The sequence below is a fragment of the Symphalangus syndactylus genome, chromosome 17 (genome assembly GCF_028878055.3).
Source record: "Symphalangus syndactylus isolate Jambi chromosome 17, NHGRI_mSymSyn1-v2.1_pri, whole genome shotgun sequence".
NCBI classification, from domain to species: domain Eukaryota; kingdom Metazoa; phylum Chordata; class Mammalia; order Primates; family Hylobatidae; genus Symphalangus; species Symphalangus syndactylus.
Window position 1 is genome coordinate 15383768 of NC_072439.2, and position 23867 is coordinate 15407634.

Below are 23867 nucleotides of genomic sequence, written 5' to 3' on the forward strand. Positions count from 1 at the left end.
CAATTTCTGGAAACCATTTCAGACACCATACGCCAGTTCCAGCTAATAATCACCACAAGGGTTTTTCCTTTGTCAGGATCGTTAGCGGGTGTTTGCTTTCTGCTTTCCTCCAAATATAATGTACGCATTGCCAGGGACTTAACTCTAGGCTTCGACGAGTGGCCTCCAAGCGCTGTGGCTTACCAGCAGTCATTAGAGACATGTTTTGTGGCATTCTTAATTTCATTGCTTGGTGGGGGAAGGCAGCCTGTCTCATCTACTCTGGGTGGCATCCTCTGCAGAAAGATGATTTGATGACACAGCAAGAGGGCATGGCTGCCTGGGAAAGATGAATAGGGCCCAGATGGGGATTGAAGGTTGACAGAGCCCTGCTGGGGAAGGTGGGGTCTCAGGGGTTCTGGTCTTGTCTTTGGGAAGTTTTTTTTCTGAAATTGCCCAGATTTCTTTTAATGACTGTATCATCCTACCTGTTTCATTAGCATCTCTGTAAATATTAAATCTTAGATGAGAACAGATGAGAATTTCCAGGTATGATTTTTATTATTTGTGGGTCTTGAGTTTCCTTTTTTTTTTCCCAGCCTACGTAGGTATAAATTGTTAGAACACAGTTACCTAGGTAGCTGTCTAATTTTTAGGAGAACTTTTTGTGGAGAAATGAAGATCGAGTCAGCTTTTTCCCGGCCTTTTTTTTTTTTTCCCCCGTCTTCTTTTTAAATGTCTTCTATGCTATTGTATTAGAAATCCCCTTTCGGAAAAGATCTCCAATTGCTTCTGCCAGGCAAGGGAGATACTGGAAAGCCAGAGCTCCAGCCTTGAGGAGGGCGCAAATCTCAAGAAAACGTAGTGAAACCCAGTTCGCTTTTAGAGCTGCCGTCTCTCCATCTGCGAATTGACATAGCCATTCCCGACTCAGAAAGGAAAAGAGGAGCCAGATCTTGTCACTTTCCCCCGGGTCTTTCTTGGTCACAGTCTCCCATGTTAAAATGGGAAACCTACAGTCTCTCCTAAACAAATAGGAATGTATTTGCTTCTCTTTAGAGAAAATGAGGAAGAATTATTCTGCCAACATTGATGATTTGCTTCAGTCATATGGTCTGAATTCCCAGCATGGGGTAGGGTACATGGGGAAAAAACTGATTAAAAATAAGTGAAACCACGAGGAAAGTGTACAGTTTCATAGAGCATCCTGGAATGGCAGGGCAGTTCCCAGGGGAAGTTATAATTCAGTCACACCTACTTATTGGGTATATGTGAAGCCCCTGTGATGTGTCAGGTGTGGCATTAACTACCAGCATTACATAGATGAATGAGAAGGAAGGGTGGTCCCCATGCTCGTGGGGCCTGGCCTGATGGTTAACAGTGCAGACTCACACTCATACGGCCTTTGCTCAGAGCCTGTCTCTGCTTCCCACCTGCTGTGTGTCCTTGGGCAAGTTACTCAGTCTGTCTGGTCACAGTCTGTTACTCTGTAAAAAGAAGAGTGCTACCATTAGGACTGACCTCTGCGACCGATGACGAGTCTGTGTGTATGTAAGGTGCTTACATTTGTGCCTGGAACCTAGTCAGTGCCCATCAGTTGACTGGAATTCCAGAGGAGTGTACCTTGTGTGCACAGGAAACATAATGGCTGGGGGATCACATCATGTGGGAAAAGCTCCCTTGCTTAGTGTGGCACAGCTGGAATTGGGTTAGAGGGAAATAGAGAAAGCTTTCCTGAAAGGAGATGCAACTGAGCTGGATACTGAGGGATGTGGATGACTTGGCTGGACGGGGCAGGGGAGGGCTGGGCCTGTCAGGGAGGGAGGTGGCATAGGGATCCATTGGCTGAAGGCTGAAGGCCACAGAGGGACATGAGCTTACTGTGGACACAAGATGCAGACAGATGGGATGGGGATAATAGAACCAGATGCCACAATAGGCAAGGATAGCACCAGCCTGAGTGGACAGGGCTTCCTGGGAAGAGTCTGAATGACTTCCAGAGCTGGCCTGGTGGGGACATTGATTGGAAGAGGAGATGAAGGAGGGAGGGTATTTACAAAGGTATTCATGCTGGCACCACCCATGGCAAGTAAGAGCAGGAGTCATACCACCTGGGCCCATATTGCCTCAGTCTTTTGAATATCAGAAAGAAGTAGCTTCATTGAGTGAAAAAATGACTGTTAATGTGCCATGCATTCCTCTAGATGCTAACAGTAGAAAAATGAAAACACTACTCTCCTTGAATTTGAGAGTTCAATCTAGAGGGTCAGGCATGCTTATGATGAGTGCCTCACCATGAAGTGAGACCAGTCCCAGGCCCCTGCAGGGGAGACTGAATGGAGGGTGGGCTGAGTGAAGTGGATGCCAGTATTATGGAGCCATTCCTAGAACAAGCAGGTTCTCCACCTCTTGCGTTTGTGAGTTTCCCTCCCTGGATTTTTTAAAATTCCCTCTTTAGTTATTCTGGGTTTTCATTTGAATAAACTGTAGGTGTCATTCATCTGGCACAGTCTTATTTACGTTTTTTCTTGCAGGAAATTGAAGAGCCATCCCTGGAGCCAGGTACTGTTAAATGAAAAACTTACCAGCGGGGGTTTGGAACCATTCTAGTTTTCCACCTTCTCTAATTTGAATTCTTTGATTTTTAAAAGTTACCTTACTATAGTATACATTGTTCTAAAGGTTTACAATCCAAAACCTACCAGGATCATAGAGATTGGAAACCCAGCCATATCACCAGATCTGTGAAAGTGGCTCACTTCTCATTTTACAAAATGTATTGGTGAGATGAAAGTATCTCATGCCTTTTTGAATATCAACAGCATTGAATCATACATAGAGTTCTGGATGCCTCTCTTGAGAGCTAATACCTCTGCACCCACAAAACAGATCTTGTGATATTGGGCAGTAGCTTAATTTTGTGGTTTTTAATTGAGGCAGCTCAGGTAGTGGTAGGCAGATACATTTTAAAACATAAATTTGAGACATAACTGGATTCCAGAAGAGGAAAGAGTGTCTTCATGAGAATTCCAAACACTGTTCACTTTCTGGACTGCAAATATCTCAGAGCACGGATGGAAGAGATTCTGGTTTTCATGTTGGACTGTTCTGTTAAAAGAAATTCAAAGAAATTTGGAAATTGAGCTGTTCAGTGAATGGTGATACATTCAGTTAAGCAACTTGGACTTTGGAAGCTAAATTTGGAAGAGTCATATCTAAACGACGACAGAATGAAGACTGTCAAGAATCAGCCAGAAGGTTTTGGGGGTTAAATCTCTGGGATGCTTTTCTCTTCCGTGTAGCGTAGAGGCTTACCTAGAGGCGGTCGCAGCGCAGGTAGTGTAACCAGTATAACTTTGTGTACCCGCGGGTTTTCCAATCTCTGTGTAGCTAGCAGTTCTCTTCGTGTTAGTGTGGCAGCCGTGCCAGTTCCACATTTGTGATTGCTTTATTTCCCTGGTAATTAAACCTTGTGCCATTCTATTCCTGTTAAATCCGTAGAAAATGAGAAAATACTCGACATTTTGGGGGAAACTTGTAAATCTGAGCCAGTAAAAGAAGAAAGTTCCGAGCTGGAGCAGCCATTTGCACAGGACACAAGTAGCGTGGGGCCAGACAGAAAGCTTGCGGAGGAAGAGGACCTATTTGACAGCGCCCATCCGGAAGAGGGTGATTTAGATTTGGCCAGCGAGTCAACAGCACACGCTCAGTCGAGCAAGGCAGACAGCCTGTTAGCGGTAGTGAAAAGGGAGCCCGCGGAGCAGCCAGGCGATGGCGAGAGGACGGACTGTGAGCCTGTAGGGCTAGAGCCGGCAGTTGAGCAGAGTAGTGCGGCCTCCGAGCTCGCGGAGGCCTCTAGCGAGGAGCTCGCGGAAGCACCCACGGAAGCCCCAAGCCCAGAAGCCAGAGATAGCAAAGAAGACGGGAGGAAGTTTGATTTTGACGCTTGTAATGAAGTCCCTCCGGCTCCTAAAGAGTCCTCAACCAGTGAGGGCGCTGATCAGAAAATGAGGTTTGTTTTTTCTCAGTTTTAGACCAGACGCTATCTCCTTTTCATGGGTCATTTAATGACACACATAAGCTGTTTTTTTCTGCAATTGGCCAGCCAGACTGACGAAATTGTAGTTTTGCTTCTAAAGAATGTTTCGTTTCTCTTTGTGTATTTTACACTGATTACATAATCTTTTTTCTTTTCTCAACCTACCATGGTTGTGTTCTTTAATTCTTCCTAATTACCTTTAGCCCAGCAGAATTAATTAACTCCTGTGGGTGTGAAATCTTATGGTTAGGTCAGATTTTCAATACAAGTTTGTCGGGGTATCATTTTTTCAGAACTAAATTTCGGGTAGGTATGCAACCTCAGCACGAATTTTATGGTTTTGAGTTTGTTTCCTCCATGCTTCTTCCTTGTGGAGTGACATTATCTTTTGTCTCTAGTTCTCCCGAAGATGACTCGGATACAAAAAGGCTTTCCAAAGAGGAAAAGGGTAGGTCACCTCGGCGATACCAGTCCCTTGGAGCATGTATGGCCTGGACAGTGGCGGGTATTTGATTCTGGTTCATCGCGTGCTATGCTCCTTACCCAGGAGACTCCTGAGACTTTTGTGCAGTCTTTCTCCTTCTCTGCTGTTACCTCTGCAGGTTCTGAGTTGTAGGAAGCATACCAGGTCCTAAGAGTTAATAGGCTGATTTGGTGCAGATCCTTGTGTTGGGAGCACATTCATCCTGTAACCCTTCATTAAATGCATTAACTGAGAAATAATTTTACCCTACCAAATTCCTTCTTAATCAGTGTTCTAAAGGAGTAAAAACATGGGATAGATACAGAGCTATAGGTGGAAAGAGAAACGGTGCATTGTTGACACCAAGATTGGCTGTTTTGCTACGTGGCTGCTGCACACTGCACTTCCTCCTGTAATTAAGCGATTGCTAACTTTTTTTGAGACAGAGTCTTGTTCTGTTGCCCAGGCTGGAGTGCAGTGGCGCAATCTCAGCTCACTGCAACCTCCGACTCCCGGGTTAAAGAGATTCTCCCGCCTCAGCCTCCCGAGTAGCTGCGATTATAGGTGCCCGCCACCACACCCAGCTGATTTTTTGTATTTTTAGTAGACACGGGGTTTCACCATGTTGGCCAGGCTGGTCTCGAACTCTTGACCTCGTGATTCGACCACCTCGGCCTCCCAAAGTGCTGGGATTACAGGCGTGAGCCACTACACCCGGCCCATGATTGCTAACTTTCTTAGGAAAGCTCATATGGTCCCAACAGCCCCACTCAGTATTGTGATGGGCCCTATGGTAGTGCTGCTGGGCCTGGTGTTGCACTGGAGGGTCTTGGTGAGGACGGTGGTCAGGCCCCATTTGGCTTTTAATGCTGCCACTGCCTCAGGAAAAGTGGGAACCATGTCTGGTTTGGAAAGGTTGTCTCTAAGACTCGAGATCTTGTGGGTATTTGGGTTTTTACTAGAATTTTCTTTTGAAATAGGTCGCAGCAGTTGTGGTAGAAATTTCTGGGTTAGTGGACTCTCTTCTACAACCAGAGCTACAGATTTGAAGAATCTTTTCAGCAAATATGGGAAGGTAAGTGCCAGAGCTTTTCTGGAGAAGATACTTTGAAACCAGCATTGTGTGACCTTTACATGCAGGTCGTCTCCCCTCATTGAGTTCTTTGAGAGATACCAGGAGCTTACACTTGCTAATGGCTGGGGAGGGTCTGCCCCTCCACAGGTAGAGGTGAGAGTGGTGTGGAAGCTTCCAGAGCCCACATCACCGCTGTATTTCCCCCCTTCTCTGCAAGCTTGCCCCCTTCCCTGTGATGGCTCGTGGATCCATTTCTGTGTCCTCAGGACGTCGCACTCAGGCTGGGCTGCCAGGGTTGGCCGGTGGGGGTGCTGGTCAGCATGTCTGGGAGGCAGCAGTGTTCTTAGAACAGCGTTCGTGATGCTGGAACTCAGAACTCAGAACAGGGACCCTGGGGTCTGATGATGGGGTCCTGACCACGGGTGTCTTGTGTCCATTGAACCTCACCTCAGCAGCTGGGGGCTCTCAAAGTTGCTGCCTCAGTTCACCACTAGGGGCAGTTCTAGCTGCCTCTTGTTGGCAACACCTGCCTTTCCTGAGCCCATGAAGGTGGGGCTGATGGCACCAGTCCCCTACCTGCAGTGCCCAGCGTAGCCGCCTGGCCCTCCTCCCTGTGCTTTCTCACTCCCCTCCTCCCTGGTGTTTCCCAGACTTGCCTCCCAAACAGCCTCCTGTACCCAGGGCTCCTTGTCTCTCTCAGAGTCAGTTTCGGGGACCACCAGAGGAAGGAATCCAATCGTTTGTGGTACTCAGTGAAGGTTCAACACATTGCAATATAGAAAACCAAGTGTTTTCCCTGATACTGACTTTGAAGAACTTAAAAGAGGATAAAACAGGCTGGGCGTGGTGGCTCACGCCTGTAATTCCAGCACTTTGGGAGGCCGAGGTGGGTGGATCATGAGGTCAGGAGTTCGACCAGCTTGGCCAGTATGATGAAACCGTCTCTGCTAAAAGTACAAAAATTAGCCGGGCGTGGTGGCGCATACCTGTAATCCCAGCTACTTGGGATGCTGAGGCAGGATAACAACTTGAACCCAGGAGGTGGAGGTTGCAGTGCCCCGAGACCATGCCACTGCACTCCAGTCTGGGACAGAGCAAGACTCCATCTCAAAAAAAAAGATAAAACGAAATATGTCATTATTACGGACATAACTAAAGGCTTCTTGGGCCTCAGTGATACAAGGTGTGTGGCTGGCAACACCTGCGCCAAGTCTCCCGTACTAGACCCCCTTTCCTGACTCCACGGCGTCCCCCAGCGGGTGGGTGTGCTCAGTGGGGAAGTGTTGCCCTGGAGACTGTAGTGTCTTGAGCGCAGCAGGCCTGATGTGGGTTAAGTAGAGGACCGGGCCTCTCTGAAAATGTTCTCTGGGACTAGGATTCCATGTGGCATGATGAGCATGATTACCAGCCTCGGCGACTGGCTGCTGCGGGGCTTTTCCTGAGCCATGGTGTCTTCTGCCATCAAAGGGCGACCCTAACTGCAGCCTGCTGGAGTTGAGAGAACCAAGTAGACTGGGAAGGATGCATCTACAGTAACTGAAACACGTCACTGAGTTTTGTTACAGTCAATGATAGGGCGGATCTGAGTTCCAGAGGGTGGCTCACAGACCTTTCCTTGCATCAGTCTGTGCCGAAGTCTTTTTTTTCCTTTTCTTTTCTTTTTTTTTTTTTTTTGCCCACATTACATCACTTCATAATTTACCACCTACGTAGCATGACTGTATATTTGGAATCATTTCTTTTTTTTTTTTTTTTTTGAGACAGAGTCTCGCTCTGTCGCCCAGGCCGGAGTGCAGTGGCACAATCTCGGCTCACTGCAAGCTCCGCCTCCCGGGTTCACGCCATTCTCCTGCCTTAGCCTCTCTGGTAACTGGGACTACAGGCGCCCGCCACCACGCCCGGCTAATTTTTTGTATTTTTAGTAGAGACGGGGTTTCAGCGTGGTCTTGATCTCCTGACCTTGTGATCCGCCCGCCTCAGACTCCCAAAGTGCTGGGATTACAAGCGTGAACTACCGCGCCTGGCCTGGAATCATTTCTTCACAAGTTTTAGACCATATTAAAGGAACACTGGCAGAACCCTGTTTGATTTCCCTTTCGTCTGTTCCCCTACACTGCCCTCCTGGCGCCCTCGAGGAACTAGATGACGGATTAGAACTGGCCAGAGGTCCTTGGAGGAACAACAGTGAAACAGAAGCATTAGTAGCATTGTCCTCCCCAGTGTAACACTTGTCAGACCCCTGATGAGCAGACTTCCCTGTGGGGTGTTCATATCCCCATGCCCCCCCGCTCAGTGGGCTTCATGTCTGAGTCATATTTGCCTGCTTTCCTTTGAGGTGGTGGGCGCCAAGGTTGTGACAAATGCCCGGAGTCCTGGAGCTCGCTGTTACGGTTTTGTCACAATGTCCACAGCAGAAGAGGCCACAAAATGCATTAACCACCTGCACAAGACGGAGCTCCACGGAAAGATGATCTCCGTGGAGAAAGTGAGTGGTCGTTTTCTTCCCAGGATATAGTCCACATTAGGAAGTGAGGTAATACTTGTACTTGATTCTCTTTTTCAGGCCAAAAATGAACCTGTGGGAAAGAAAACCTCTGACAAAAGAGATAGTGACGGGAAAAAGGAGAAGTCGAGCAACAGTGACAGGTACCCCTCCTCCCTGGCTAAATTAAAGGGGCAGGGTGTTTTTTGTTGTTGTTGTTTTGTTTTTGAGATGGAGTCTCGCTCTGTCGCCCAGACTGGAGTGCAGTGGTGTGATCTTGGCTCACTGCAACCTCCACCTCCCGGGTTCAAGCAATTCTCCTGCCTCAGCCTCCTGAGTATCTGGGACTAAGGTGTGCACCACCACACCGGCTAATTTTTGTATTTTCAGTATAGATGGGGTTTCACCATATTGGCCAGGCTGGTCTTGAGCCCCTGACCTTGTGATCCGCCCCCCTCGGCCTCCCAGAGTGCTGGGATTACAGGCGTGAGCCACCGTGCCTGGCCGGGGCAGGGTGTTTTAAACAGAATCTCACTCTGTTGCCCAGGCTGGTGTGTAGTGGCAAGATCTCCGCTCATTGAACCTCCACCTCCCTGGCTCAACCAATTCTCATGCCTCAGCCTCCCGATTTGCTGGGATTATAGCCACGCCCATTTGTGGTTTTAGTACACGGGGTTTCGCCATGTTGGACAGGCTGGTCTCGAACTCCTGGTCTCATGTGATCCACCCGCCTCATCCCCCCAAAGTGCTGGGAATACAGGCATGAGCCACGACGCCGAGCCAACACGTCTGTTTTTTTATAGATCTGCAAACCTTAAGAGGGACGATAAATGTGACAGAAAAGACGATGCTAAGAAGGGTGACGACGGAAGTGGAGAAAAGAGTAAGGACCAAGATGATCAGAAACCTGGCCCCTCAGAGCGATCTCGAGCCACAAAGTCAGGTAGGCAGCTGATGAGCCCAGGAGATTCTGTCTTGTTTCTGTGCCTGATCGGGTTTATTAGTTTGCTGTGATTAGCTGGCAACGGAAACTAGATTCATGTTGCAGAGGGTTTTTCTCATCTGGGTATTCATGGTTTTCCACTTACACTTTCCCCGCCTTTCTGTAGGAAGTCGAGGGACGGAGCGGACTGTAGTAATGGATAAATCCAAAGGGGTGCCTGTGATTAGTGTAAAAACATCCGGGTCCAAAGAGAGAGTGAGTATTAATTTTCTAACTAGGGTATTTTGCTCTTCTTTTCAGTTTGTATTTATTTCTGTGTGCATCTTAGGGAATTACTAAGCTTCATTTGAAAAAAGCTTTTGTCTGCCGTTTCAAAAATGTAGAAATCTCAAACTATTTTTTTTTGAGACAGGGTCTCACTCTGTTGCCCAGACTAGAGTGCAGTGGTGCAATCTTGGCTCACTCCAACCTCCGCCTCCCAGGCTCAAGCGATTCTCCTGCCTCAGCCTCCCGAGTAGCTGGGATTACAGGCGCACGCTATTATCTTTTTAGTAGAAACAAGGTTTCACCATGTTGGCCAGGCTGGCCTCGAACTCCTCACCTCAGGTGATCCGCCCGCCTCGGCCTCCCAAAAGTGCTGGGATTATAGGCATGAGCCACTGCGCCCGGCCTCAAATTATTTTAAGAAATGCAGAAAGCTTTCCTTTGTCCTTACTTTTGCTCTGATAACTGTTAACTTATTTTCTAAAGCTAACTTTAAAATTTACATATGGGAGTGTTGGCTTTTCCCTGAGTTGGTGTGTGGCAGTCCACATTCCCTGTCTACCCTGAAAGTGTCAGCACTCCCCATGATGTGTGGAGCATGCCATGGTGACTTGGCCCGTCTCGCCAGCCTCCCTCTAGCCTGCTCTCCACCTTGACCCGTTCCTGTACTCTTCTTGCTGGGCTGCAGTGTGAGCTGGGCATGGTTGCTCATGCCTGTAATCTCAGCATTGGTAGGCTGAGCTGGGAGGATACTTGAGCCCAGGAGTTGGAGACCACTTTGGGCAACATAGTAAGACCTTATCTTCACAAGAAATTTAAAAATTAGGCAGGCTTGGTGGTATGCATCTGTGGTCCCAGCCACTCAGAAGGCTGAGGTGGGAGAATGCCACTTAAACCCAGGAGGTCAAGGCTGCAGTTAGCCACGTTCATTCCACTTCACTCTAGCCTGGGAGAGAGAGCGAGACCCCATCTCAAAAAAAAAAAAAAACACCTATTATTTGCATGGTCTGTGCACACCAAGCCACCCTTACTGGTTAACTGTCAACTGGGGACACTCTCAGAGCCAACTTCCCAGTTGCCAGCCAAGGACCAATCTTGCCAGCAGCCCCTGCTTAAGGAAGGAGAGGGACCTTGGACCTGCCCGGTCAACCCTCAGCTGCACAGAGGAGGAACCCTTTCACTTGGTGAATGGAGCAGATTGCTTAGGAGCTTTCAGTCTCTGTGCCAGTATTATAATATGTCATAGCCTTTTACCCTTGTTCTATAAAACACCTTTGGAAAGTGGAAAAAGGAAAGTGTGGGTTCTAGGGATAAAAATGAGTAGGTCTCTTAAAAATGTCGTCGGCACAAATAAGGTACTTGTCAAGTGTACCAGAAGTGCTTCATTTGGGAACTCATTGTGTGTTTAATTGTGAAGGAAAAAGGAAAATTAAGAAACTTATTTTTGAAGCAAAAGACATAAAGTGGTATGTTGATCTTATATGAAGTTTTTGGGGGCAATACTCATTTCCATTTTTTCTCTATTAAAAGTACTGTTAGATCATATTTTAGCATTAAATGTTGATGAAATTCTGTGTCTTTCAATTATGATAAGCAAAATGTAAGCCTTGTTTGGATTAAACAGCTCATTATCTGTTTTTCACTGAAAGTTATTCTTCATGTAGGACTTCCACATCTGATGGTTAGGCATGGATAAATATACCTGATTCTTGCTGTTCCCCTATCACACCTCCTTTAACTTTTTTCATTTTTTATTTTATTTATTTTTTTTTTTTAGACAGTCTCACTCTGTGACCCAGGCTGGAATACAGTGGCACAATCTCACTGCACCCTCCACCTGCCAGGGGTTTTTAAGTGATTCTCCTGCCTCACGCTCTTGAGTAGCTGGGATTACAGGCACCCGCCACTATGCCCGGCTAATTTTTGTACTTTTAGTAGAGACAGGATTTCACCATGTTGGTCAGGCTGGTCTCAAACTCCCGACTTCAAGTGATCCACCCGCCCCGGCCTCCCAAAGTGGTAGGATTATAGGCGTGAGCCACTGTGCCAGCAATTTTTTTTTTTTTTTTTTTAAGTCAGAGTATCGCTGTGTTGCCCAGACTGGAGTGTAGTGGCGCGTCCTCGGTTCACTGCAACCTCCGCCTCCCAGGTTCAAGGGATCCTCCCACCTCAGCCTCCAAAGTAGCTGAGATTATAAGCATGGGCCACCATGCCCAGCTAATTTTTATTTTTTATTTATTTGTTTGTTTGTTTTTATTTATTTTTTGAGACGGAGTCTCAGTCGCTCAGGTTGGAGTCGAGTGGTGCAATCTCGGCTCACTGCAAGCTCCGCCTCCTGGGTTCACACCATTCTCCTGCCTCAGCCTCCCAAGTAGCTGGGACTACAGGCTCCCACCACTACGCCTGGCCAATTTTTTTGTATTTTCAGTAGAGATGGGATTTCACCGTGTCAGTCAGGATGGTTTCAATCTCCTGACCTCGGGATCTGCCCATCTCAGCCTCCCAAAGTGTTGGGATTACAGGCATGAGCCACCGCACCTGGCAATTTTTATATTTTTAGTAGAGTCAGGGTTTCACCATGTTAGCCAGGCTATTCTCAAATTCCCAATCTCAAGTGATCCATCCGCCTTGAACTTTGAAAGTGCTTGGATTACAGGCATAAGCCTCCGTGCCCAGCCTCTGCTTTAACTTTTTAATGTTCTTTGGTGAACTAGGCTTCCAAAAGCCAGGATCGCAAATCAGCCAGCAGGGAGAAGCGGTCCGTCGTGTCCTTTGATAAGGTCAAGGAGCCTCGGAAGTCGAGAGACTCAGAGTCCCATAGGTGAGTAGGGATCCAGGAACGGTTTGGTGTTTTTCCTAGAATGTGGTCATGACTGTGTCCTGGAAGGACGTTTGCAGAGTTCCCTGGGGTGGGATAGAACTGTCAACCTTTTTGCTCCTTCAGCTTTCAGTTCATAGACTTGTTATGTTTTAACTTTCATCCTACGGCTCTTTTCTTTTCTTTTTTTTTTTTTTTGGAGACAGAGTCTTGCTGTGTCGCGCCCGGGCTGGAGTGCAATGGCGTGACCTCGGCTCACTGCACCCTCTGCCCCCAAGCAATTCTCCAGCCTCAGCCTCCTGAGTAGCTGGGACTATAGGCATGTGCCACCACACCTGGCTAATTTTTGTATTTTTAGTAGAGACGGGGTTTCACCATGTTGGCTAGGCTGGTCTGAAACTCCTGACCTCAGGTGATCCACACGCCTTGGCCTCCCAAAGTGCCGGGATTATAGACCTGAGCCACTGTGCCCGGCCTACCTACAGCTCTTTTCAAATAAGTCTCTTCCCAAAGATTGTAGAAGGTAACAAAGGCAGGGAGATGGAATGCCTTCCAGCGTCAGTAGTGCTCGTCAACAAAAAATACCAGATTTGCTCCAGAAGACTTGAAAGCGGGAAAAGAGACAGTGAGGTAGACCCAGCGAGGGCACTGAGAGGGCTTCCTTTTTTTTGAGATGGAGTCTCTGTGTCACCCAGGGTGGAGTGCAGTGGCATGATCTCAGCTCACCGCAGCCTCCACCTCCCCTGTTCAAGCAGTTCTCCTGCCTCAGCCTCCTGAGTAGCTGGGACTACAGGCGCAAGCCACCACACCTGGCTAATTTTTGCATTTTTAGTAGAGATAGGGTTTGGCCATGTTGGCCAGGCTGGTTTCGAACTCCTGACCTCAAGTGATCTGCCTGCCTGGGCCTCCCAAAATGCTGAGATTACAGGCATGAGCCACTGCTCCAGGACTGACAGGGCCTCATCTTAAATAAGTCAAGAAAGAACTAAATACAAACGTTATTGGCAAATTACAGCTAATTTATCTTTTCTATGAAGAAATACTTTGTTAACTTAAGTTTTAAAAGTAAGGACCCCCTGGGCGCAGTGTCTCACATCCCAACACTTGGGAGGCCGAGGCTGGCGGATCACCTGAGGTCAGGAGTTCGAGACCAGCCTGATCAACATAGTGAAACGCAGTCTCTACTAAAAATACAAAATTAGCTGGGCGTGTAGGCCAGGCGCGGTGGCTCAAGCCTGTAATCCCAGCACTTTGGGAAGCTGAGACAGGCGGATCACAAGGTCAGGAGATCGAGACCATCCTGGCTAACACGGTGAAATCCCATCTCTACTAAAAATACAAAAAATTAACTGGGCATGGTGGCGGGTGCCTGTAGTCCCAGCTACTGGGGAGGCTGAGGCAGGAGAATGGCATGAACCCAGGAGGTGGAGCTTGCAGTGAGCCGAGATCGCGCCACTGCACTCCTGCCTGGGCAACAGAGCAAGACTCCATCTCAAAAAAGAAAAGGGGGGGAGCGGGCGCGGTGGCTCACACCTGTAATCCCAGCACTTTGGGAGGCCAAGGTGGGCGGATCACAAGGTCAGGAGTTCAAGACCAGCCTGGCCAACATGGCGAAACCCTATCTCTACTAAAAATACAAAAATTAGCTGGGTATGGTGGTGTGTGCCTGTAATCCCAGCTACTTGGGAGGCTGAGGCAGGAGAATCACTTGAACCCAGGAGGTGGAGGTTGCAGTGAGCCAAGACCGCACCCCTGCACTCCAGCCTTCATGACAGAGCAAGACTGTCTCAAAAAAAAAAAAAAAAATTAGCTGGGTATGGTAGTGCATGTCTGTAATCCCGTATACTTGGGAGGCTGAGGCAGGAGAATCGTTTGAACCCAGGAGGTAAAGGTTGCAGTGAGCCAAGATCCCACCATTGCACTGCAGCCTGGGCAACAAGAGCAAAACGCCGTCTCAAATAAAAAATACGGACGATTAGTTTAAAAGGAGGGGGAGAGGGCACTGCTCTGCCTATAAGGTAATCACCCTTTTATTCCTTTTTTTTTTTTTTTTTTTTTTTTTGAGACGGAGTCTTGCTCTGTCACCCAGGCTGGAGTGCAGTGGCACGATCTCGGCTCACTGCAAGCTCCGCCTCCCGAGTTGACGCCATTCTCCTGCCTCAGCCTCCCTAGTAGCTGGGACTACAGGCGCCTGCCACCACGCCTGACTAATTTTTTGCATTTTTATTAGAGACAGGGTTTCACCATGTTAGCCAGGATGGTCTCGATCTCCTGACCTCGTGATCCGCCTGCCTCGGCCTCCCAAAGTGCTGGGATTACAGGCATGAGCCACTGCGCCTGGCCTATTCCTTTAAAAAGAAAAAAACAAAAAACATAAAGTCTCCCATAGTCCTGTGAATGCAGGCGTTGGCAGGTGGCATTTCTGCTGGCGGAGTAATGAACACGGGCAGCCTAGGGGGCCCCCACAGGAGCCTGCTATGCTAAACACTAGAATGTTCCAGACCCTAGGCCCCTCTGCATATCTGGCCTAGAGGAACGTACGAACAAGGAAGTGTGGGCTTGGGTGTCCTGTCAGGTTGTGAGCATTTGGTCACAACTGAAAAGTTGCCGTAAACCGCACCCCTTTCATACTAGGGGCTCCTCCAGAAAGTGCTGAGATCCAGAGAGGCAGACGTGGGAGGATCCAAGACATGTTGGGTGAACTAAGGAAGTTGCAGTCATTTGGGTCCAGAACACTCTGAGGCAAGATTATACATTTTTGCTGGGACAGAAACACACAGTTGTCCTAGAGACGATTGGCCTCAGTACCCTTGTAGATACAAAATTTGCAGAGGATCAAGTTTCTGATATAAAACCGTGTGGTATTTCTGCATATAACCCATGTACATCCTCCTGTACACTTTAAATCACTTCTAGATAACTTCTAATACAATGAAAATGCTGTATCAATAGTTGGTATACTGCACTGAGGTGCTTTTTTTTTAAGTAGCTCCCTGCACGTACCTTTTTTTTTTTTTGGAGACAGGGTCTCACTCTTTCACCCAGGCTGGAGTTAAGTGGTGCAATCATAGTTCACTGCAGCCCCTACCTCCTGGTTTCAAGTGATTGATCCTCCCACCTCTGCCTCCCAGGTAGCTACCACTCCTGGCTAATAATATTTTTTGTGGAGACGGGGTCTCACTATATTGCCCAGGCTGTATATCTATAACTGTGTAGGTAAAGGATCAAAAGAAGAAAATCTGAGCCTGGGCACAGTGGCTCATGCCTGTAATCCCAGCACTTTGTGGGTGGAGGTGGGCGGATTGTTTTGAGCTCAGGAGTTCGAGAACAGCCTGGGCAACCATCTCTACCTTAAAAAAAAAAAGAGAGAGAGAGACAGTCTGGCTCCTGTCTGTTCTGTTTTATGTACAAAGACTGGAGAAATGCACTAAAATGTCATCTGCATCCAAAAGATACAGCTGCTAATGTCCTCACGCTTGGGAGGCCTGCTAGCCCCACCTCACAAAGACTCATTTCATCCTGTGGTCTAGGGAGTGAAGGTTCCAATTCACACTCACTCACTATGAAGCATATACTCTGTTGCTTTTTTTGTTTGTTTTTTTCCCCGTTGCCGGCCTGGAGTGCAGTGGCTCACTGCAACCTCTGCCTCACGGGCTCGACTGATTTTCCTGCCTCAGCCTCCAGAGTAGCTGGGACTACAGGTGCGTGCGTGCCACCACGCCCAGCTAATTTTTGTATTTTTAGTAGAGACAGAGTTTCACCATGTTGGCCAGGCTGGTCTCGATCTCTTGACCTCATGATCCACCCACCTCAGCCTCCCAAAGTGCTGGCATTACCGGTGTGAGCCACCGCGCCTGGCCTGTTGCTTATTTTTGACTGGCTGTTTCCTGAAATCACTTGTCAAGCTCCAGGAAATGTTGGAGAAAGGAGGCCCAGTTCTGATCACACACAGAGCCTGGGCCTCACTCCTGAGAGCTTCCTGGGCTCCTCCCGTGGGCCCCAGAAGCCTTCTCTCCGCTGGAGTGTACGGTTCTGCAGACCACGTAGTGGACGCACAGCCTTGGAGTCTGTGCGACCCAGCGTCTTACTTAAAGTCAGCCCTGGGACCTGGCTGGGGATGTCTACGTCCCCTTCTGCAGCGCTACTGTTGTGCAGCAGGGTGCGTGAACGCAGTGAACGCGAACAACGCATGCAGGCGCAGTGGGAGCGCGAGGAGCGTGAGCGGCTGGAGATTGCCCGAGAGAGGCTGGCCTTCCAGCGCCAGCGGCTGGAGCGGGAGCGCATGGAGCGGGAGCGGCTGGAGCGCGAACGCATGCACGTGGAGCACGAGCGCAGGCGCGAGCAGGAGCGCATCCACCGTGAGCGCGAGGAGCTGCGGCGCCAGCAGGAACTGCGCTACGAGCAGGAGCGGCGGCCCGCGGTGCGGCGGCCCTACGACCTGGACCGGTAAGCAGATCCACGCGGCCGTTAGCATGTGGCGTTCAGAATCCTGTTAGGGACCTCACAGTCGAATTAGCTTGAGATTTTTTTTTTTTTTTTTGAGACGGAGTCTCGCTCTGTTGCCCAGGCTGGAGTGCAGTGGCCCGATCTTGGCTCACTGCAAGCTCTGCTTCCTGGGTTCATGCCATTCTCCTCCCTCAGCCTCCAGAGTAGCTGGGACTACAGGTGCTCGCCACCACTCCCGACTAATTTTTTTGTATTTTCAGTAGAGACGGGGTTTCACTGTGTTAGCCAGGATGGTCTCGATCTTCTGACCTCGTGTTCCACCTGCCTCGACCTCCCAAAGTGCTGGGATTATAGGTGTGAGCCACTGCGACCGGCCAGCTTCAGATCTTTCATTCAAAGGAAGCATAGGCTGGGCGCCCTAGTTCACACCTGTAATCCTAACATTTTGGGAGGCCAAGGTGGGCGGATTGCCTTAGCTCAGGAGTTGAAGACCAGCCTGGCCAACATGGCAGAGCCCCGTCTCTACTAAAATACAAAAAATTGGTCGTGGTGACAGGCACCTGTAATCCCAGCTACTCAGGAGGTTGAGACGGGAAAATCACTTGTACCCAGGAGGCAGAGGTTGCAGTGAGCCAATATCGTGCCACTGCACTCCAGCCTGGGCAGTAGAGTTGAGACTCCGTCTCAAAAAAAAAAAAAATTAGAGACAGGAGGCTGGATAAAGTAGTGCTGGTTAACTAATCAGGTTTAAGGGTGGCACAGACCTCCTGAGGAGGGAAGCTCAGGGATGTAGAGCGTCACAAGTGCCCAGTTGTACCTCCTTTAAGGCCCTTTCGTGTTTTTTTGGTTTTTTTGTGTTTTTTTTTGTTTTTGTTTTTGTTTTTTTTTTTGAGAGAGTCTGTGTCACCCAGGCTGGAGTGCAATGGCGCAATCACAGCTCACTGTAACCTCCACCTCCTGGGTTCAAGCGATTCTCCTGCCTCAGCCTCCCTAGTAGTTGGGATTACAGGCACCCACCACCACACCTGGCTAATTTTTGTTTTTTTGGTAGAGATGGGGTTTTGCCATGTTGGTCAGGCTGATCTCGAACTCCTGACCTCAGGTGATCCACCCACCTCAGACTCCCAAAGTGCTGGGATTACAGATGTAAGCCACCGCGCCCGGCCTTATCCTGGCTTTTTTAATCCATTGTAATTTGTTTTTGTTGTTTTTGCTTATTCTGGAAATAAAAGAATTTAAAAAAATTTTTTTTTGAGATGGAGTTTTGCTTTTGTTGCCCAGGCTGGAGTGCAATGGCGTGATCTCAGTTCACTGCAACTTCCGCCTCCTGGGTTCAAGCAATTCTCCTGCCTCAGCCTGCCAAGTAGCTAGGATTACAGGCATGTGCCACCACACCGGGCTAATCCGGGTTTCACCATGTTGGCCAGGCTGTCATACTCCTGACCTCAGGTGATCCACCCACCTTGGCATCCCAAAGTGCTGGGATTACAGGCATGAGCCACCGTGCCCGGCAGTAAGATTAATTTTAATTTCTCAAACATACTGAAGAGGAGGTATGAACACAAAATGCTGAGTATGGCTGCTGTGAGGAGTCAGGTGCCTAATTCCAGCAGTGACTGTGTCAGGCTTTACACGTGCACTGCAACCTGGCAAAAATTGCTGTTTGTTCTTTCTATTGCATGGGTTGAAGAGGAGCCCAGGTCATATACAATGCAACTTCTATAAAGAGCCTTGTAAACTGTTCTAGGATCTATTATGCCTTGCTTGATATGAAATCCTTCTGATGAGAGTTCATTATGGTCATCTGTGTGTTGCAGCAGTACATGGCCGGTGCTGCTGGCAGGGCAGGAGGTCAGCCTTGAGGCGAGAGAGATGGCAGATGCACTTGACAGAGCCCCTCGGGGTGGAGGCTCATGTGGCCTTCCTGAGCGGAGGTGGCTGTGTAGGGCTTCAGAAGCCATCTGCAGGCAGCCCATAGGACTGACTGCTTAACTAATGGTTTCCTCTTTGGAAAACCGAGGCCGCTTTGCATCAGGGGAGGTGGGTGCTTGGGACAAAACAAAACAGCTGTGCAGTCACGCGTCAAATCAGATCTTGCCTCCTATAGCAGAGAACACTCTTGGTGAAAGTCATCCTGGTTCTGTGAAGTGCTAGGGACCAGCTCCCACAAAGGTGATAGATACATTTGGGGTGGGGGATCCCTCTATCTCTGTCTCACGTCACCTCACAGGCGAGATGATGCCTATTGGCCGGAAGCCAAGCGGGCCGCCCTGGATGAGCGCTACCATTCTGACTTTAACCGCCAGGACCGTTTCCACGACTTTGACCACAGGGACCGCGGCCGCTACCCCGACCACTCGGTGGACAGGTCAGTTGGGCCCCTGCTGGGCGTGTGGGTTTTCTTTTTCCTGGCTCATTCTGACTGAGAACAAGGACTCCTGGGCTCTCTGAACCCACTCCATTCATCAGGTGTATGCTGAGTCAGACCCGCAGGTCTCCTGCCTTCAGTTGGGGAAATTGTGCTTTTCATTGGGGGCCTGATGGTCCTCTCTTTGTGAACAAGCCTCTTCTTCCCTTTACGATTTGATTTACATTGCCTTTTCAGGAGAGAAGGTTCAAGGTCAATGATGGGAGAACGAGAAGGACAGGTAAGTCTGAAGCTACAGTGGTAGCCACAGAATTTCCCGTAGAATGGGTTCTTTTCCCTTCAGCGTGCCTTCTTCCTGCCCTTTCCTCGAGCAAGAGGCAAAATGAGGAAAGAGAAAAGTATAGCACTAGAAAAGTCTAGGCTTGTGGGATGGAAATTGGGGATTATTTGAGGTTAGTCTTGGCTGTGAGTCCGAACGGTTACTCTGAAGCTGTTTTTAGCCTTGACCCCGGGGTTCTGTGTGCCACACTCACCACACACATGCAACAGTGTCAGGGAACCTTGGAGTGTGACCTGGCTCTGCTGGGAAGTGTCTAGTGAGCCGCACAGCTGACTCAGACAGGTGCATCTGGGGAGGCTGTGGTTGCTGTGTCTGTCCTCGAGTGCCTGCCCTCTTTGGAAAGTAAGGACATCCTTCATCACCCCAGGGCCCCGCTTAGCCTTGGAAAACAACTAGGTCTCTGGTCTGTGCTCGTTCTCCTTCAGGGGCTAGCACGTTAGAATAATAAGCTCCATTTTCTCCTTGCATCTTACATTGAGACTGAGACTTCCCAGGAGAGCCTTGGACCTCTAGTGGCTTTCTCTATAAACTTGGGGGCAGCACGTTGCTGTGTGGAAGATGCCTCCTCTCTGAGGACTCCACTCATGAGCCCTTCCTCCTCCTGCCAGCGTTTTCTGGACTCCACCATAAGCTTCCTGTTTCTGTCCCCCTTGGTTCCTTAATGTGGCTGAGCATAGCCAAGTACTCGGCTCTGTCTTGGGATCCTCAGGAATTCCATCAGCCTCGTGGGGTTCCTTTTTCCCTGCTCCTGGAGGCAAATTATATGCAGCAAAACGTAGAACTAGTCTTGTGGATTTTCTTTGGTGGAGGAGCATACACCAGTGGTTCCATGTACAGGCTCCAGAATCAGAACTGGAGTCACACCTTGGTGTCACCCCTTCCTGCTGAGCCTGTCTCCCCAGCAGTGAAATGAGGGTGATATTCCTCCTACAAAGGGTGGGGTGGTGGTGGGTTTACATGAGGTGGGCGCATGTCTGTACAAACATGTTTATCATTGCCAGCTACTTTTTTTTTTTTTAATAGAGACGGGATCTCACTATGTTGCCCAGGCCAGTTTTGAACTCCTGAGCTCAAGTGATCCTCCTACCTCGGCCTCCCAAAGTGCTAGGATTACAGATGTGAGCCAGCACACCTGGCCACCAGCTATTTTCATGCAGGTGTCAGATATGCTTTCCTAACAGTGGAAGGTGGTTTGATCCTTTCTCCTCACATACACAGTCATAAATGAGTCATCAGAGTTACCCCAAAGGCACATGGTGACATCTCCCTACAGAGAAAACTAGCACAGAACTTATGGGCCTCATTGAACTGTTAGGTGGGTTGGTTGGACAGAAAAATGTTGGTTCAATTTTCAAATACTAAGAGCTTATTTCAGGAGTCCCTTTTCTTACTTTGTTGGGGGGAGGCATCAGAGCACACGCTGGGAGAATAGGCCAGAGAAGCAGGCAGTGGTAACATGGGACATCTTGCACGTGGTAGAGCATGCTGCCATCTTTGCCTTCGCCTTGGCAGAGCTCTCCGTTGAACGGGGAGGTGAACTTGGACATGGACAACGACCAGCCTGCGTCAAGGGGGTTTCCTTACCAGGACTCCTTTCTAGTTTCATTTCACCTACAATGTGGTCATGGGGCAAAAAACCTAGGGGCCACATAACGTATTTGTGGAAAGAGAAAGAACAGGACTGTGGAGCCAAAGCTACCTCACTAGCTTTTGTGAAAGTCAGGCTGGAAAGTGCTTCCAGCCACAGAAATAGGCTGTGGGTGTAAATATTAACCTTGGCCATCAAATAAGTAGGCAGAGAGTGTGACTCGCCCTCTCTTGGTCTTCCCTGAAATAGCAGGGTCAAGAACTCCTGGTTTGTGTTAGCCACGTGGTTTACAAAAACAATGACACAGAAGAGGGAAAGGTGGGACTGGCCAAGCGGATGGTCAGCCATTTATCTCTCAGTGTCCTGTGTCTTATATCCTGAGCAGAGCAAGGTGCAAGGTCCTGGACTGGGCAACCCAGCAGAAACTTCCAAGAAACTTGACTGTGAGGAAGGATGCTTACCTAGCAATTGGTCGGATGAAGGGCTCTGTTTGATACTTCCTTCACTGTGGAAGGAAGAAGTTTGTAAAAATTATTTCCAGAATATGCACACATTAAAGGTTTATAAACCTGACCTTTCCTTAGTAGAAGACAGTAAGAGAATACTGTTGGCTCTGGGCACTAACCATTTGAGCTGTGGGACCCAGGGAATCTCTCTTGTAAGCATCATCTTTAGTGGGTGACCCCTGGTGGCCCTCCCGGCTCTGGTGGTGCCGTGGGGACCTGCCTTGGTACTAGTACCTTTTGTGTACCAGGCCATGAGCCTAGGGCACAGGGCCTCTGGCCTGCAGATTTCAGGGAGGCAGCTGTGTCGTGTGAACCAATACAGCCTGCCAGCACTTCTGTCCTGAGTGACTGTCGTTGTCATCGTTAGCATGTTGCCTGAAAAGCCTTGGGGTCTGGGGGCTGACACTGAAGCTTTTTTTTCCCTTCTGGGTTTGTGATGTCCAGCATTACCCAGAACGCCATGGAGGACCAGAGCGCCACGGCCGGGACTCCCGCGATGGCTGGGGGGGCTATGGCTCCGACAAGAGAATGAGTGAGGGCCGGGGGCTGCCTCCTCCCCCCAGGTTTGTGTCCCACACCCCACAGTACCTGTCCCCACCCCCCGCCCCTCACAAGGGGGCCCCCAAGTCGCTGGGATGTGGGCACAGGGTGGGAAACACAGGGATTCACCCTCCAGAAGCCACCACATTTATTAGCACGAGAGCCAGAGATGGGGGCAATCCAAATCAGAGATGTCTCTTTTTCAAGGGGCAGACGTGACTGGGGGGACCATGGCCGAAGAGAGGATGACCGGGCATGGCAGGGCACGGCTGATGGGGGCATGATGGACAGGGATCACAAGAGGTGGCAAGGTGAGCAGCTCTGGGCTGGGACCAGGATGTGCTGGGGAGTGATGGAAAGATGGAGGCCGTGCCTTCTCTCACTCCTCGGGGGAGCACAGGAGGTGCTCTGCCCTCAGTGCTGGAATGAGGAGTGAAGAGCACTCCAGACACCGCCTGCTCTCTGATGGTCTGGCCCAGAAGTTGGACAGTGGGCGTTCCTGAGTCCTCTCTGCTGAGAGGAAGCTGGACATCTGTGGTCCCTGTGCCCAGGTGTCCTCCTGGGACCTGCTAGTTCCGGGTACCTGGGGGCCTCACCAAAGGGAGTGGAGTGAGCTAAATGTGCCGTGGGTTCCACGCCGCGTGCGCAGGTTCCCTGTGTGAAAGCACGTCTGTCTTCCAGGTGGCGAGAGAAGCATGTCCGGTCACTCCGGGCCTGGCCACATGATGAACCGAGGAGGAATGTCAGGGTAAGGCATGCTGGGGGCGGCGCCCCTTTCCCCTGCCTGGCATATTGGCCTACCTTGTGGGAGGCTTAACAACCAAGTCCTTCCAGCTAACGCCCCCTCCCCCAAGTGTGACGTGAGGCCAGGCATGGGGTACTGTGGAGCCTGCTGCCACTCAGGAGGGGAGGGCATCAGGAAGGGGCCCTGCCTGCAGGCAACAGCCAGGGAAGCTGTGCAGGCTGGGATGGGCCAGGAAGCAGGAGGACTTCGCAGTCAAACCAATGTGAATTTGTTCCTAGGCGCGGCAGCTTTGCCCCAGGTGGGGCCTCCCGGGGCCACCCCATCCCACATGGTGGCATGCAAGGCGGGTTCGGAGGCCAGAGCCGGGGGAGCAGGCCCAGCGATGCCCGCTTCACTCGCCGCTACTGAGTACTTGGAATCCTGTGTCCCTGTCATGTGGCAACAAGGCTATGTTCTGTTAGGAGTTACCTTAAACTGTGTAAAAATATTTTTTTTTTTAATCTGCTGCCATATTGTAGCTCAATACAATGTGAATTTGTTTTTCGTTTTGGGTTTTTTTTTTTTTTTTGTAATAAATGTGTTTCCGTTCACATACCCTTTATTTAAAGTGTCATTTCTTTATTTCCGCCTCTTTAAATGAAACGAAATTAGAGTGTCTTTTAGTTGTGTTGATATACACTGATTGTTCCTTTTTATTATTATTATTATTTTTTTTTTTTTTTTTTGAGATGGAGTCTCGCTCTGCCACCCAGGCCTGGAGTGCAGTGGTGCGATCTTGGCTCACTGCAACCTCTACCTCCAGGGTTCAAGTGATTCTCCTGCCTCAGCCTCCCGAGTAGCCGGGACTACAGGCACCCGCCACCACACCTGGCTAATTTTTGTATTTCTAGTAGAGATGGGGTTTTGCCATATTGGTCAGGCTGGTCTCGAACTCCTGACCTCGTGATCTGACTGCCTCGGCCTCCCAAAGTGGTGGGATTACAGGCGTGAACCACCGCGCCCGGCCGACTCTGTTTATTTCTAACTGTATGAAACGCATGTGATAGAAAACCTCTGGGAAGGCATCCGGGTGTGGAACAGGCTTTCCAGTGAGAGAATGGTTGGTTTTCGCATAATGGGCCTGTGCGGTGCAGGTTTTGCCTGGCTTCTCAGATCAGCGAGCTCTCCACTCCTTTAATGTTAGCACAGATGGGGCTGCTTTGCTCTTGGCTACTGGGTGGCATCCCTGTCAGGGTATGGGGGTCTCACACCCTATTGATGGACACTGGTGG

The 23867-nt window shown here is 49.5% G+C and overlaps 1 protein-coding gene across 7 annotated transcripts in view; it reads left to right on the forward strand.

Annotated features, from left to right (window-relative positions):
- SAFB (scaffold attachment factor B) overlaps positions 1–23197 on the forward strand; it is a 47109-nt gene extending 23912 nt beyond the window's left edge. For 2 of the 7 annotated variants that reach the window (XM_055251373.2, XM_063620712.1), the window contains 16 exons: positions 2514–2541; positions 3481–3991; positions 4417–4466; positions 5462–5556; positions 7892–8041; positions 8120–8202; positions 8842–8981; positions 9148–9236; positions 11960–12066; positions 16219–16509; positions 18740–18877; positions 19115–19157; positions 21756–21874; positions 22065–22162; positions 22533–22599; positions 22875–23197. In XM_055251373.2, coding sequence (XP_055107348.1) covers positions 2514–2541; positions 3481–3991; positions 4417–4466; positions 5462–5556; positions 7892–8041; positions 8120–8202; positions 8842–8981; positions 9148–9236; positions 11960–12066; positions 16219–16509; positions 18740–18877; positions 19115–19157; positions 21756–21874; positions 22065–22162; positions 22533–22599; positions 22875–23004 — 2139 coding nt within the window. In that variant the 3' untranslated portion in view covers positions 23005–23197. Of the gene's footprint in view, positions 1–2513; positions 2542–3480; positions 3992–4416; positions 4467–5461; positions 5557–7891; positions 8042–8119; positions 8203–8841; positions 8982–9147; positions 9237–11959; positions 12067–16218; positions 16510–18739; positions 18878–19114; positions 19158–21755; positions 21875–22058; positions 22163–22532; positions 22600–22874 lie in introns of all 7 variants that reach the window. The other 5 variants (XM_055251372.2, XM_063620711.1, XM_055251371.2 and 2 more) reach the window with 3 other exon arrangements.
- Positions 23198–23867: the final 670 nt, after the last annotated feature.